Source organism: Psammomys obesus, unplaced genomic scaffold (genome assembly GCF_907164565.1).
Source record: "Psammomys obesus unplaced genomic scaffold, mPsaObe1.curated_primary_1811, whole genome shotgun sequence".
NCBI lineage: Eukaryota > Metazoa > Chordata > Mammalia > Rodentia > Muridae > Psammomys > Psammomys obesus.
The window spans coordinates 2,173,314-2,189,760 of NW_026596256.1; the positions used below are offsets into that span (position 1 = coordinate 2,173,314).

The 16,447-nt window shown below is 47.9% G+C and overlaps 1 protein-coding gene across 2 annotated transcripts in view; it reads right to left on the reverse strand.

Moving 5' to 3' along the window:
* Maml3 (mastermind like transcriptional coactivator 3) overlaps positions 1-16,447 on the reverse strand; it is a 400,961-nt gene that overhangs the window by 157,968 nt on the left and 226,546 nt on the right. For both annotated transcript variants that reach the window (XM_055596791.1, XM_055596792.1), the window contains one exon: positions 1,285-2,853. In XM_055596791.1, the coding sequence (XP_055452766.1) occupies positions 1,285-2,853 (1,569 nt within the window). The remainder of the gene's footprint in view (positions 1-1,284; positions 2,854-16,447) is intronic.

The window sequence follows — 16,447 nt, forward strand, 5'->3', positions numbered from 1 at the left end:
GCAGCTGATGTACAAGCAAGCCACGGTTTCCTTCTTTCAGACAGGACTTCTTGCAGTCTGGCTGGCATGTGGAGACAAGAAAGCCCCGTGAAGTTTGGGGGCTGGAAGTCTGTGAAGGGTGAGAGTAAAGCCACAGAGCTCAGGCCTGTCTATGCAGGACAGCACCACCCTTGGCCCTGCAGCTTCTAGGCAGCCTGGGCACGGGGGTAAAGGATGGCGGGCGGGGCAGGGGTGGGATGGAGCACTGTGGGAGGCACAGGTGCAAGGTTGGTTTCTGCCCACAGGACACCATACTTCCACGGATGCCGTCACTCGTGGCCAGTGCCTGCAGCCCACAAGGACGGCGCACAGAACAGCAACGGAAAGTACAGAGACCCTCACACAGCTCCTGGATTTACCTGTGTTGGAGGAAGCCACCTTAAGTGCGCATGCTCTCTCTTTCTCTCTGTCTCTGTGTCTGTCTGTCTGTCTCCGTTTCTCTCTGGTAGGTAAAGTGTTGAAGGGCCCCTGAGGCCAGCCCAGGCAAAGGCAGATTTTACTCCCAAATGACAGCTGCTCACTGTTACCCATCCTCCAAACCACAAAGAGTGTGAGAGATAAGAGCTCTTTCTTGCTGCAATTCAGCCCAATGCTGTGGGCAGGGATCACGGTACTCCTGAGTCACGTGACTGACATGAGCCACTGTTGCTGGTAAAACCGCCAAGGTTTTAACATTAAACGGTCTTGCAAGACCCTCACCACTTTGCTAATACAGCAAACTGTTTTTTTTTCTTTTTTAAAGGCCAAGAGTCATGTTTTCCATTATTCATAACCTGTTAAGACAGCTAGCATTTTTCCAGAAGGTATAGATAGGTACTGGGTTCATATAGAAATAAGGAACAGACAGATGGGCCCAAGCACAGCTACTCTATCACCCTTTGGCTAATGAACCAGAAAAACAACAACAACAACAAAACACACAAACAAAACAAACAACAAAAAACCAAACTACAGAGGCATGCCATATTGGGTCACGTGACTTGCGCAGCCTGCCTTTCTCATAGTGAGACCTTGACATAATTTTAAAATTTCGCGGCTGCAGGCAGGAATGGGGGCAGGGGAACGTTGGATCCTTAGGCACTGATGTACAACAAACGTTTACTGGACCACTCCTAGAAGACACTGTAGCACGGCGTGCAGGGGAGGATTTCTGGTGGTTACCGGCTGCCGGACCACGCCCAGCCGGCTCCCCATCGGACGCGCGGGCCAGCCTGGCACGCCTGGCGTGCCCCACTCCCCACTCACCTGACCGTGGGCAGGAAGCGCGGCGTAGGCCATGGGCGGGTTCATCACTCCCTTCTGCTTGAGGAGAAGCAGGCGCTTCTGGTCCTCGCTCAGGTGCGCCCTGGGCGCCTGCAGCTGCGGGGGCGGCGGGGGCTGCTGCGGGGGCGGCTGCGGCTGGGGCGGCTGCGGCTGCGCAGGCTGCGGTTGGATGTAGGGCATCAAGGGGTTTTTGTTGGGGTTGGCCATGGGGGGCGTCATTCTCGGACTCAGGTCCGCACTGAAGTGGGTCAGGGGCTTCGTGTTGCCGTAGGTGAGGATGTTGTGCTGTTTGTTTAAGGAGTTCGTCCCCAAGTTATTTGGCTGCTGACTGATCATGTTCATGTGATTGGGAGGGAGGTAGTTGTTCATGGTCGTCTTCTGCAGGCTGTTTGCCATTGCAGGCACTATCGTGTTTTGGTTGTTAAAGGCTTGGGGGTACATCATTGGGCTATTTGGTTTTTCAGAAGTAAAAGCTGCTCCATACGGACTGGACGGCGGCCCTAAGGGAGACCAACTTGAAGTCTGATTCGGCGGCGGTTGCTGCTGCTGCTGCTTCTGCTGCTGCTTCTGCTGCAGGAGTTTGGCCCTCTGCTGTTGCTGCGCAGCCATCTGTTTGAGCTGCTCGGCTGGGGACATGTCGGAGCTGGGCACGGCCACGGAGCCTGACCCTGAACCAGATACTGCCGCGGAAACTGAATTGAGGAGATAGCCATTGCCTGGCCTTGATGAGGCTTGACCTGGAGTGTGGGCTTGGGTCGGAGTCTGGGGGGACTGGACAGCACAGTTGGCTGGCGACCCGGCGGGGTTGGGAGCCACCGGGGTGTTGGCCACAGATGGTAAGCTAGCGCCCGTGGAGACAGCAGAGAAGGGAGGACCAGAAGACGAAGGTCTGGCCTGGGGTGATCCCAGGGAGACGTGGGCGAAAGGAGAGTGCGAGGCATCGCTCTTCACACTCGCACTCTCCTGCGAGAGGGGCGTCTCCATGGCTGCCTGGGAGAATTCCTGCTCCTTCTTCTCCTCAAAGTCTTCGTTGAACAGGTCCTGGATGTCATCTTCCGGAACCGTGTTGGCCAGTTCGTCTATCAGTTCTTGCCACTCCTGGTCATTCAGGTTGATGTCAGAGAACAGCTTGTTCTGATTCGAAAGGGATGTCTCCGACGAGTCTATGCAGGCAGGGTCATCCAGAGGTTCCTGCTTGAGGTCCTTGCTCTGCAAGAGAGCAAAGCTGTCCTCCAGGTCCCCACAGCCGTTGACTGGCAGTTTGATCTCTGGGAGCCTGCCGTTCTTGCTCAGGTCCTCTAGAAGCCCAGGAGGGTGAGCAGCGCTGTTCTGCAAGGGCAAAGAGGGCTTGAGGTCAAGCTGGTGAAGGGGGGAAGCCGAGGGCAGTGGCATGTTGCTGGGCAAAGTGTTGATGGCTTCCATCCCCGTGGTGAGATCCTTCCGGATGCGCTTGCTCGTCGGCGAGAAGCTCCCGTCGCAGGCACCATTCTGCTGGTCCCCATTAAGTGGCGATCGGGCCCCTTCCAACTTCCTCTTCACAGTCTCTTGTAGCTGGAAAAGAAATGGGGACAGAAGATGACTTAATCCCACACCGAACTCTTAAGCACCGTGATGAGCATTGGGTGTGTCTGCGTGTTCCTGTCTACACACTCGCGCCTTGTGGGCATTGTCCACCTTGTCTTGAGGCAGGTGTCTTGTTGGCCTGGAGCACACCCAGGAGGTGAAGCACCTGCTTACTACCTCAGGGCTGGGGTTAAGAAGCGGATACATGTTGCCTGAATAGGTTGTGGCTGTTCACAGGTTTCAGGGCTAGAACTCAGGTACTATTGACTCAATAATCTCCTTAGCCCACGAACTACATTTTAAATGCTTTAGAACATGCAGAAAAGGAAAGGATGCTTCTAGTTTTGAAACCAGATGGCACCATGATTCAAATTCTGTGAGAAAAGGCTCCATCTAAGGGATGCGCAGGATAAAGGTCACAGGAAGGATCACCTGTGAGGGCTTTCCAAGTGAGAGCTGCTTGAAAAAGACATCCCCAATCCTAAACCACACCACGATGAAACCTCCACGGAATTAAGTCAACGATATTTTGAGGAACACAGAGCCGAGGACTTCCACTTGTCCCTCACTTTCAGCATCATGAGATGCCCAGCCGTGTTTCCATCGTCTCCTATGACACCACACTTGCCGAGGTCTCCTCTGTCTCACTGCCATGCACTTCTTGTTGCAAATGATGGGATTCTTTCAGGTTTCTTCCTAACTTTTTTTTCCCTTCTGTCCAACTATACTATTTCCTGGGCAATTTCCTCTACTACAGGAGCCTCGCCATCTTCCCTAGGCTGATGGGCACAAGCTGTGTCACTAACTCCAGCTTTCTCAGTCCAGGAGCATCTAAAACGAGGTACGATCCTCGCCTGTTCCTCCTCCCAGTAACTGCCCGGTCATCTAGGACGCAAGTGTGAGCTTCGTACAAAGAAGTACTCATCTCATGTCTAGCCATACTGTCACTGCTCCAGACTAGGGGCCATTCCTGGGTGGCCCACTCACTCCCTCATCTGTTTTTCTCTTCGTTGTTCAGCTCTCCTATCTATTCCATATACTGCCTCCTCCTTCAAAACATACATGGTGGTGCGGTTTCTCTGTATAAGCGAGCAGAGGACATCTCAATTGTCATCTTTGCATCTTCTTGTCCTGTCCTTCCACGTCCTCCCCACGCCTATCCAATCCACATCTTTTATCAATTCTCCTAAAACATTTTTAGAAGTGTGTGTGTGTGTGTGTGTGTGTGTGTGTGTGTGTGTGTGTGAAGTTGGGATCAATCCCAGGGGCCCTTGCTCATGCTAGGTAAGCGCCTCCCACAGGGCCTGCACCCCGGGGTTCCTCGACCTTCCACCTCTTTAAGTTTTCTGTATCAGGCTGCCTTCTGCCTCCAGGCAAAGCAATGTTTTCTTTGTGTGGAAAAGACTCCTCTCTTCCCCTTCCCTGGTTAATACTCCCCTCTATTCCCCCTTCCCTGGTTAATACTCCACCTCACCTCCCCTTCCCTGGTTAATACTCTCCCCCTGCTACCTGCTTCCCTGGTTAATACCTGCCCTCCTCTCCCCTTTCCTTGATCAATAGATGTTCATTTTTCTCATCGGATTTCAGATTCCTCGCACTGTAGGAAGTTGTGTATCCCTCCCTTTCCTACCCCATCCTACCCTCACTCAGTTGGAGTAATTAGAATAAGGTGTTTCAAGCCATCTCTACTTTGCCCTTGAAGACTCTGCCATACTTCGTGTCGGGAAGTTCAGGACTGGGGCTGACTTGTTTCCTGGGTATCCGCAGTGGTCAGGTTTTTAGAGCAGTTAATAAATGGCTGCAAAATGAATCCAATTCAGAGATGCTACAAGTGAGTTTGAATGAGAGCAGAAGTCAGCCTAGGGGCTAGAAGGAATTTCTGACAGGGAGGCTTTATTCCTGGTGACAATCGGGACAATCTCTTGGTCCAAGGAGTATCATCTGGATTCAAGTTCAACTCATTCAGTTTATTAGTTTTATACCCAGCTCATCTCTTTGTCACCATTCTTGGCAAGGCTCTAGGGGAGGCCTGGGATCGTGACATTGATCCGAGGTGATGCGAATTGTATGTTTTCGTGGAAGCAGAGAATTACGTTTTTTAAAGTAAACAGTCAAAGAGGTCCCTAAGCCAAACTCCTAACTAACCCTTTCCCCAAAAGCTTATAGTTTTCACTGCAAACCAGACCAGTCCTAATCGCTCAGTCAAGGCTCGAACAGATACAAACAGGGACCTAACTGGGACACACTAGAACTTGACTTCAAAGAAAACGATCTGGAAACAACCCAGATATCCCTCAGCTGAGGAAGGGATACAGAAAGTGTGGTACATTTACACAACGGAATACTGTTCAGCTATTAAAAACAAGGAAATCATGAAATTTGCAGGCAAATGGTGGGAACTAGAAAAGATCATCCTGAATGAGGTACCTCAGAAGCAGAAAGACACACACAGTGTATACTCACTTATAAGTGGATATTAGACATATAATATAGGATAAACATACCAAATCTGTACACCTAAAGAAGCTAAGCAAGAAGGAGGACCCTGGGTAAGATGCCCAATCCTCATTCAGAAAGGCAAATGAATGGACATCAGAAGAAGGAGAAAACAGGGAACAAGACAGGAGCCTACCACAGAGAGCCTCTGAAATACTCTACCCAGCAGGGAATTGAAGCAGATTCTGAGACTCATAGCAAAACTTTGGGCAGAGTACAGGGAATCTTATGAAAGAAGGGGGAGATTAAAGACCTGGAGGGGACAGGAACTCCACAAGGTGAGCAACAGAAGCAAAAACTCTAGGCACTAGGGTCTTTTCTGACACTGATACTTCAGCTAAAGACCATTCATGGAGATAACCTAGAACCCCTGCACAGATGTAGCCCATGGCAGCTCAGTCTCCAAATGGACTCCCTAGTAAGGGAGCAGGGGCTGTCTCTGTTATAAACTCAGTGGCTGGCTCTTTGATCACCTCCCCCTGAAGGGGGAGCAGCCTTACCAGGCCACAGAGGAAAACAATGCAGCCAGTCCTGATGAGAGCTGATAGGCTAGGGTCAGATGGAAGAGGAGGTCAGTGGACTGGCCTAGGGGCATGGAAGGAGAAGGAAGGAAGGATAGCAGAATTGGGAGGAGATGAGGGAGGGGGCCACAGCTGGGATACAAAGTGAATAAATGGTAATAAATAAAAATAAATAAATTTTAAAAAAGAAAAGAAAATGCTGCTGCAAGCCATGTTACTGGGACACCGCAGAAAGTGATGTTATTTGTGGAACAAACCGGGAAAGCATGGTTCTGATCATCGGTATGGCAGGTGTTTGAGTGTACGTGGCTCCAACCACGGTGGCAAATGCAAGTACGACAGTTTAATGACCTAATAGAAACGAGGCCTGGGGACCTCCTGGAATGATGTTAAGCTTCAGAAAATGGGTAACTGTCTTAAAAATGAACTGATGTTACTTTAGATCTCACAGGCCCGTGGTTCTTCTCTAGGTCCTGTAATGGATGAACAGGACTGAGAAATGAAGGTGCTCTACTTGTCCCCTATACAACGGAGGTGGCCCAGGCTATGGAGGCCAGCAGGTGTGCTTGGGGACCCACACACCTCTGTGGAGTTAAGCAGATGAAACACTAGAGCCCAGCATTATAGGAAAGGAGCAAAGTACTGAAGTCAGAATGATGGCTCAACTCCAAGATCCCCCTCCCAATGTACTAAAATGAGGTGTGGTACTCAGTAATGGATGCCGTGGTGCCTGAAAGGCCACACTGAAGGGGGTAAGCGTTCTCTTCTGCCTGCTTGTGGGCCCCCAGCTGACACTCAGAGAATGAATTTGAAGAAATTTCTATAAATTGCCCCAAGTTTGGTTTCACTGGTTCCCAAACGGGTCCGTAACACTTAGCTCACAGTTAGCGTGACCCTTAGTTCATACAAGGTAATGTACAAACACATGATTTTGCACGTGGGACCCGTCAGCACGCACTAAGCCTTAGCTTCACTATTTTTAAAATTCAGTCACGACTGCCAGGGGGACAGAATGCTTCCTGAATCTTCAAGACGCAGATAGGTATAACGACAATATTTCTGTTCCCTAGCCGGCCCAAACCTTAATGTTTTCCAGGCTTCTGGAGTAGCTTTCTTAATAGAAACAACAATAACAACAAAAATCAAATTTGCAATTCAATCCTAAGTCCAAGTGCTAATGCATTCGTGTCCTAGATTGTAGAACAGGGGAAGCTGTGCCGTTCAGGTTCAAACCAAACACATTGCCAGCACGCCACCTGAATGGGGCTGCAGAGGAGATTCATTTTCCCAAAGGCCTCACGTTCTCCACTGCTGGCCCCTTTTAACCAAATCTTGGTATATATATTTCATGTCCCAGCATTTGGGAGTATGAGAAAGACCGCACTGAAGATGCTCTGCCCTGCTTGTTACGTTCTGTGTTTGTTATGTGCAAGATAGCAGAGCAAGCTTCACGTCAATCCTCTCTGTCTCATCATCCGTTGTTTTATGGAAAGGCGGTCTGAAAATCTAATTCTCCCTTTATGTCCCTCGTGGGAGAAGGGGGCGTGGAAGGGAGACACAGCGCCCGGGTGTGTTTGGGAGGCCGGCAAGCAGCTTGTTCAGTGAGTGGGAGACTCTCCCCCTGCACAGAAGCAATTGTCTCGGAAGTCCCCACTCCTAGGGACTCAGGCCAATCTCAGCCCAAATAGCCTATTGTGACAAGATCCCGGCCCTCTCGCCTCCCGGAGCAGAAAGGCCGTTAATACAGCACTGTGCCCTCGTGAACAAGCACAGAAACTTTACTGAGGCTTAGCACTCTTGTTTCCATGTTACTGCGATTAAATAGAGATGCTGTCTGCCATTAAGGGAAACCGCCAGGAGCTGAAGTGTGCCATTCAGCTAATGCCTGTGACAATATGGGTTGCTATCAGGTGTCGAGGACTCTGGAGACAATAATTCCCCTTCCAGAATGCTACGGAGATGGCCTCCTCTCCGCAGTGTGGCTTGATAGTTTGTGTTCATGTTAAATTACAGGATCTATATGAGGTAGAGAAAATAAGAGAGAGAAAAGCAGAGGTTGAGAGGGACAGAAGGGAGTGTGCCTGTGAGTGTCTTGTGTCCCCTAGATCCACGGTGACGGGAGTAGCGGGCCCCTGCACATCATCGTTTATTGCAGGCTAGCCGTGACAGCTAAGATATGGAGAAGGTCCTTCAACAGAGAGGCAGACATTTTCCTCTGGTGACATGTGACATAGGACTGGTGAGCCGGCTCAGTGGGTGAGCCTATGTTGTTGAGCCTGACAGCTGGATTTTCATTCCCAGGACCTACCCAGTAGAAGGGGAGACAAGGTACTCAAAGATTGTCCTCTGACATCCACATGTGTCCTGTGATGCGTGCACATGTGCGTATGTATACACAACACACACGAGCACACACACACACACACACACACGCATGCACGCACGCACGCGCACACACACAGAGTATGTATTTTTCAGCCATAAAAATTATTGAATAAAATATTTGAAGGAAAATTAAATGCTACTAGAGATTATCATGTTAAACGAATTAATCCGGTCTCAGAAAGTCAAATATTCATGTTTTCCCCCCTTATTTGTGGGTCCTAGACTTTATACAGAGATACAGAAATTCACATATGTAAAAATAACATGAGGGTAGAAGCAAGTGTCTAGAGGAACAAAGCAGACAAATGGGAGAGCTGGGAGTGAAGAGGGAAGTGAAGGATATACCTAAAGTATATTATATATGTTATGGAAATGGCCTTCTATAACCTGGTTTAATAAAATAATTTCTGAATGAATAGCCGTGCCTTTCACATTACAAAGCACATACTGTAAGGTCACAAAGGATAATGGTTATCCTTAGAGCAGGCCTTTGCATCAATGAGGCTGTTGGTTCTGTGTTGGGAAGGAGACAGTGGGGGTGGGGAGAAAATGGGGAGATGGCACCTGTTAGAAGGAAAACGATGGCTGAGGTCACCAGGCCTCTATTGACACAGTAAAGACTGTTCCTACCAGAGTTCTGTGTGTCCCCTGAGGCAAGACGATGTCCATCATGGCAAGATCTTTTCCTCTTTAGACTAACGCAGTTCCTTTAAGTTCAAAGAAACTCAAATAGCTGTGTTCCTGATTTCAAAAGGCATTGTCCATGATCGTTGAGCTTGGGAATAAAGATGGCAGCCCTACCCACAATAATGAAATCTCTAGCTAGGTGTGGTGCAGGTGTGTACTCCCAACACACGAAGGCTAAGGTGGGAGGATGAAGAACTCAAGGCTAACCTAGGCTACATTGTAAGGCCTGTTTGAAACAAAACCAGAAAAGCAAAATCAGCTCTCTGGTGGAAACTGGGAATGACCCACCATCTTGCCCTACCCTCTACTCCTAAGGACTGATTTTAGCAGAGAGATTTAATTAGACCCATTTTGACAGGACTTGAGGCACCATGAGACTGGACAGTGCCTGAGGCTTACATTGGCAATGTGGCTAAAGCCATATTCAAATTCAGACTCATCAATGAATTAATCAGAAGGCAGGTTCACAGTGCTCCCGCTGACTGTCTTCAGGGGTCCTTGCATCCGCCCTACGCTGTTAAGCCTAAAGAGAGATTATTCTTATCCATGGATTTTATTCCCATCTCTATAGGTCACTACCTCTGTTGAGATATTCTCAAAAGGATCTTTGAAGCCACTGCTATGCACCTTCCCTGCAGCTCTAGCTTTCTTCTTCTAGTGTGAATCTTACCGTATGCTTTCTTCATTCCAGGCTCTTCTGGAACTGTCTGTGGTCACCAGCATCATTTAAATCAGGCACATACAGCCTTCCCCCGACTTAATCTTCTTCCTACCACCAGTCTTTTTCTTCTGCATAACCCCAAACATTCAGCTATATAGTTATGTGTATATGAACACAGGATATATGCCGAGATATGTAGAGAGAATATCTTGTGTATTGTATGGATGCCACACCTGTCAATAAAAAAACCTATGGCCCATAGGAAAGGGTAGAAAAAAGATGGACATCGAGCAGGCAGAAAGGATTCCGGGAGAGAGCCAGCCATAGGAGATTCGCCTGGGAAGTTGAATGGTACCTGAACAGAGGTAACTAGCCACGTGGTAGAATGTAGATTAAAATAAATGGGTTATTTAAAATTATGAGCTAGTCAGAGAAGAGCCTAGCTGTATGGCCTAGGTATTTGTAGATATATTTTGAATCTCATGCATCATTATTCCAGGAGCATAGGACTGGGAGGAAAAACCACAACAGAAATAAGTACTGTCAGCTGATCTTGTTGCTGATTCATCAGAGTATACACAGGTGACAAAGGGGACCCCATAGGACAGGCAGTCCAGCATGGACGCACGGTCTCTATGTGACTCAGCACTATATTCAGTTATCTGTCTCTCCAGCACAAACTATGTTCACTTTCTCTCTGATCCTTTTGCAAATGTGACACCCTTCTCAGGTCCTTCACCGGGCTCCCTGTCCTTCACAGTCACATTTGGACATCACCTTCAATGGTTGCTCTGACAGTCCCTCCTCATGATCCTGACCTTGGTTAGGTGACATTTTATGTGCTTCCCTGATACTGGGGTGCATATCACACTGTAGAACTGCCTTTCCTTCATAAGTGAGTAAGAACCCAGCAGTCCTCACATAACCACATCAAGTTTATGGCACTGCTTCTCAGAGCAGGAACCTGAAAATGCTGGGCCTCTGTAAGGAGTTTTGGCGCAAACTGACAATTCCTTCTATTTATCTGAAGATGCTGGAGACAGGCTTTCTTCTCTTTAATGCTTTTGGGAACTCCAAAGGCCCAGGAGATCCTCTGTGGGAGCTAGGAGAGGATATACTAGGTGATTTAAGATGAAGAAAACACAATCTGGAATTCACACTTTAAGGGACATTACCAATGACGCTTCTATTTATTTATTTATTTATTTATTTATTTATTTATTTATTTATTTACTTACTTACTTACTTATTTATTTTAGCTCATTTTACCTTTATGTGTGCTTTGCCTGCAAAGATGTTTCTGTACCATGTGCCTGTGGAGGCCAGAAGAGGGTGTCAGATCCCAGGAACTGGAGAGCAGCCAGTGCTCTTAACAGCTGAGCCATCCATCTCTGAGGTCCTTCATCAGTCAGTCTTGGACTTTTCCTAAATATGATTTTTATGAATGACTGGATTTTGGGATGTGAATGACTTCATCCTTTAGTTGTAGCAAGTACCAAATGAATGTACCACAACTTCATGAGACTGGATCACAGCACATCGGGAGGCAGACGGCAGGCAACTCAGTTTATTGTTTAGTAAGTGACTTAGGATACTGCTGTTATGCAATACTCTAGCTGGCTGGAAACTGCCAGGCATCGCGCTGAGGGTACTGCATCCTAATTTTTTGTTGAGACAGAGTCTTGCTGGCCTAGATAGACTCAATATGTAGACCAGGCTGGCCTCAAACTCACAGAGATCCACCTGCCTCTGACTCCCAATTTGTGTAATTTAAGGTGTGTGATACTGCATCTGGCCCATTTTTATTTATTTATTTTTTAAAATTATTTTGAGACTGGGTCTTATGTAGCCCAGGCTGGCTCCAAACCGGCTATGCAGCCAATCTATCCTAGAACTGTTGATCCTCTGGTCTTAGACTCTCAAGTAACTGGATTACAGTTACTTGCTAGTGTTTTTCATTTGCCACCGTGACAAGCATAATCATCATAATAATCTCATAATACTCTGTGATAGCTGGGAAATGCTTCAGCAAGGACAGGCAACTCATAGTCCTCTCAAAGCTTGTTCTTACCCATCCTTCCCCTGATGACTACTGCCCCACCAAACGTCAACAAAGCTGGCTGATAAATTACAAGAGTTTGAGAACCTGTCGTAAGGGCTCACAGAGGATCCGTCCGTGGTCGGGTGAGATCTGCCTGTTTCCCAGAAACACCCGGTGCTTTTCTACAGGGAGGATGCTCTCGCCACACGTTCATCACGTGTGTGAGGAGTGGCTTCGTGTACCCAGCCGCTTCCTGCACTCCGTAGCTTTCTGAGGAAAAGCTCCACAGAGATGAAGAGCTGCTGTCAAAATCCCAATCAGAACCCCAGAGGGCTCTGTCTTTCCTGCACACACACTCACTGTGTTTACTTTTTAAGGACAAGAAACAGTGTCCTGAGGGGTCCCTCCCAGTAGCTCTTACTAGAAGTCATGCACACATTTTCTATTCAAACATACCTGTAGACATGACCTTGTGTTATTTTCTGAATTTTTCTAATGGGATTTTATTTATAGCTCTAAAGAAACAAAGGAGGGAGGTGAGGGAGAAGGAGGAACCATAAGGCAGGCGGGGAACAAATGTAAGGATTAGACATGATCTGTGTCATTCCCAGCTGGAGACTCCTACCAGCCAGGAGGGCCAGAGTACAGCAAGCTGGGGCCAAGCCCAGGATTCCATTTGTTTGTTTTCTGGGAAGGACAAGGGAGGAAGGAGAAACGCTTCAGAGCTTCAGTGCCTTTCCCCTCCCTTGGGTTGGACCCAAGAATATTTTTATTTCACTGTTTACTCAGAATGTCCTCTTTCTCAAACGAGGAATTCTCGCTTTTGTTTTTAGCCCCTTCGTGAGATCCTCTCCCTCCCCTCGGCTCTGAAGTCGTGCACCAGCTTAGGAGATGCAAATAGCCCAGAGCTTCCAGATGTGAGAAGACGCTTTTGAATAAAACCCCAATGCACGTTCATCTCCCTTTGGAATGCAGAAGTATTGAAATAGGTCTATGTATTAAAAAAAAAAATCTCTGCTTTTCCTCAAAGAGGTCAAGAGCCCCATTTCCGTGTGAGCTGTCATTGTATTACACCCAGTGAGCTCACCCAGGCAGCCAAGAGCCACCTTCCAAGGAGGGCACACAGATTCTCATATTCTTCCCTCACCCATACACCTCTGCCAGGAAGCAAACAAACAAAGTAATTCTTCTTTCTAGACAGCACCTGACTCCTCGGCCTCCATTTCATTGCACATTTTTGCCCCAGATTATAAAAACAGAGGGCCTGGGCTTTCTTTACCAACAAGGGGATTGCTTTACGGCTTATGTCTTTCCATGCAGAGGCCGGAGGTTGACGCTGGTTGTGATTCTCTAACCCTCTCTATTCGGGTCTGTCACTGATTATTCTGCTAGACAGACTGGCCTGCCTAGGTTGGGGATGCGGGTCAGTCCTCCTACCTCCACATCCTGGCACTTGGATGATTGAGGCGCATAGCCAAGTGCCCAGATTTTCGCACAGGTCTTGAGGCCCAAACTTGGGTCCTTAAGCTTACCCAGCAAGCCCTATAACCACTGAGTCTTAAGGCTTTTTTCACCAACTCAAGGCAGGGCAGGAGGATGTGTCTCTCCTGAGTGAATTCTCATGGGAAGAGTGAGATACCCATATGCATGTGCCATAGGAGGCACAGTCTCATTTATGGGCAAACATGGAGGCTGAAATGTCCAGCTGGACGGCAGAGCACGCCACCATTCAACCTAGACGCAGCAGCAGTCTGGAGCCTGCCAGCTGAGCTTTCCTGTGTGGGAGACAGACGCTGCTCGGCTTCATCCCAGATGAAATTCATTTTTCAAAAGAAATTAGACCGAGGTACTGTTGTTATAGCAACAGTCAGAGTCATTTAGGCACACAGTCTCTTTTCCACAACCTCACCGACTTATGTGGGCAGCATTTCATTTATGCAAGGGGAGTGGCCAAGGCCAAGGCTGAGCCTGCATGGACCCTTTATCAGCCTTTAAGATGTGAAAGCCTGAGTCCTCTATGGCCAACCTAAAGCCCCAAAACAGTATTATGTGTTCCAGAGGGTGAGCAGGGAAGGCCAGCAAAAGCCCTCTGAATCCAGTACTTCCATCCCCTGGGGTAGGAACTGAGTGTGTCCGCACTGAATTTCCTGGCATATCCAAGGACTGGCAGCCCAGAGGAGGTATTTCCGGGGAGCACAGTAATGCAGTCAGTAAGCTGAGAAGTCACTTCATTATTTCAGTTCCATAGGACTTTGTGGTGTAGACTTGTTAATAATGACAGCCTACACCAACCACTGGAAACAAAACTCAGTTCCAAACCCCTCTTGTTCTGGAGAAAATGCACACCTCTCAAGGAATCTTGAGAGACTGAGCTCTTACTCAGTCTCGAAGACCTTCATGGCGCATCAGAAAGCAGCGGCTGCAAGGGTTTCTTGAATTTTGTATATCGCAAAGAAAAAATATGCTTGAGTCTTAATTACAATTATCTTCAAAAATCCCGAAAGGAAACGAAGTGTGTAAATTACGTGATTAATTTAAGAGTAGATTTCTCCCCCTTGATGGCACATCTGGTGTTAGGTGTCAGGACGTGGAAGTTGCACAGGACTCAGATGTCAAGGAACTCTGCAGGCTGCTGCAGACTCTCGCTTTGCTCCCAAGGGTTGAACTGAGAACGCTCCTCTCATGGACGACACCGATTGGACACAGGCAGCCCTGTTGTACTGACTGGCAGTTATACAGCTCAGTGAGGTTATGCAGTTGGGCACACCCCCTCCCCCCATTTAGTGGTTTTACACAAATGGCTTTAAGTGATACGAAGAGTCTGAACATATCTGCTTGGGTCGTTAGGTACCAGACCAGGTTATAAGAAGGTGTCAAGGCCTGAGGATGTGGCTCAGCGCAGCCATGTACAAAGCCCAGGGTTTGATTCCTAGTACTTCAGTTAAAAGAAAAAATCAGGTCAGAGTGGTGGCACACACCACTCAGGAGGCTGAGGCTGGCGAGTTAAGAGGCTGGCCTGGGCTACGCAATGAGACCCTGTCCCCAGACAACCAAATAAAATAAACAAATAAACAAATAAAGCAAGCAAGACCACATCCACCGCTGTGAGTCGGTGCTGCGCAGTCACACGTGGCCAAGTTAAACCCTGATAATAATTCTGCCTGTAGCTGTAACTTGGCGAAGGACCAAGCTGTTATTTCTCCCTACTTACAGAGAGCTTACCACGGAAAAGGATCGGTCTACTAAAGACCGAGATAAGGGGAATGCTTAACCTACTTAAGAGAGAACCAAGCCTCAAAGACTCGAGGACTCAAGAGATTCCGATTTAAGTGAACAATTGATGCACACATTTTAAATTCGTCTCGTATATTAGAGTAGTTCCCCAAGGGTGTTTATTTACTAACAGTCGGAATTGCACTTGATACCTCTAAAATATATCATACTCGATATATATTTACCACGATACTTCGATTCCAATTTTTCTCAATTCAGGAAGCCGTTTGCCCAAATTAGTTTGAATTAGGGAGCGTCTATTGTATTCACAAACTCTTCATCTAAGCGGCAGAAATGACGACCATAGCATCCGTCTTGGGTTTGCAGGAAGTCTACAGTTTGACTTCTAGTCTGGGGTTGGGGAAGAGTGGGCACAGGCTGATTAATGGCCATTACTGATTCCTTGCAGCTGTGACTTATCGGAATATGTATACTCTAATACTGTACCCATGGTAATTATCTCATTACTATGAAGTGTCACAGAGACGCATTATTCGAAGTGAGCGTTGAATCACAGTTAGCAATTCCTTTTTGATATTAAGCCCAAGGAGCTTTGTTGCAGCTTTGACTGGCTGCCGTGCACCCAGGCTGGAGTCCCTCGGCAGCTCTGTCACGAGGCTCCCTTCCTGACACTTCTCTGCACCCTCATTCTCTACTGTGAAAATGGGAACATTTGTGTGTGACTCCTCATCATATCTAGGGAGAAGGCCAAGAAGATTGTCTCAAAGATAGCCGATAACCTCCAGGACCAGCACGTAAACACTGCTCAGCCCGCACGGTGGTCACTTCGGCTACATGGATATTTAATGAGCAGGGGCACACAGTATGTGACAGGCATTTCTGTGGGGGCCTCTCACGCATATTCTTCAACATTGCTAAACCAAACGCACGCCAGGGCTGGGAATGGCATCCAGGTGGTAGTGCTTATCTTGCATGCATCAAGTCCTGAGATGGATACCCAGCATCGCATAAGCACTCCAGAGGATCACAAGTTCAAGGTCTTTGTAAGCAACACACTGAGTTCAAGGCTAGGCTGGGTTGCATGAAACTCTGTCTAAACCAAGACAAAACAAAACCCCCAAATAAACAACAAACATGGCCGCAACAGGCAAGACCATGATAATGTCATCCATGTACGGGCCCAAGAGGGCAGGGACTGATGGGCCTTGTTTGTACATCACAGTGCTTGAGGGTGGTGATAGGTACCAACACAGTCTTCTCTCCCTTCTGAAGGTGTGGCCTTAGAAATAAGCTGGTGAGCACTTGGCGGTTGCCCATCCAACAGACAAGGCAGCCACAACAGAGGAGGAGCAAAAGATGCCCAGGGATTAGGGCACCATGGGAAATGGGAGCCATTGCTGAGATGAGCGGAGTCAACAGAGACGTGGTGAATCAGCAAGAGATGAAAGTAAGACATCAGGGCTGAGGAGATGGCACAGCTGGTAAAATGCCTGACTTACAAGCATTTGAACTCAAGTGCCAGGTTCCAGGAAACAGCAAAGCCAGTGTGACTTACAG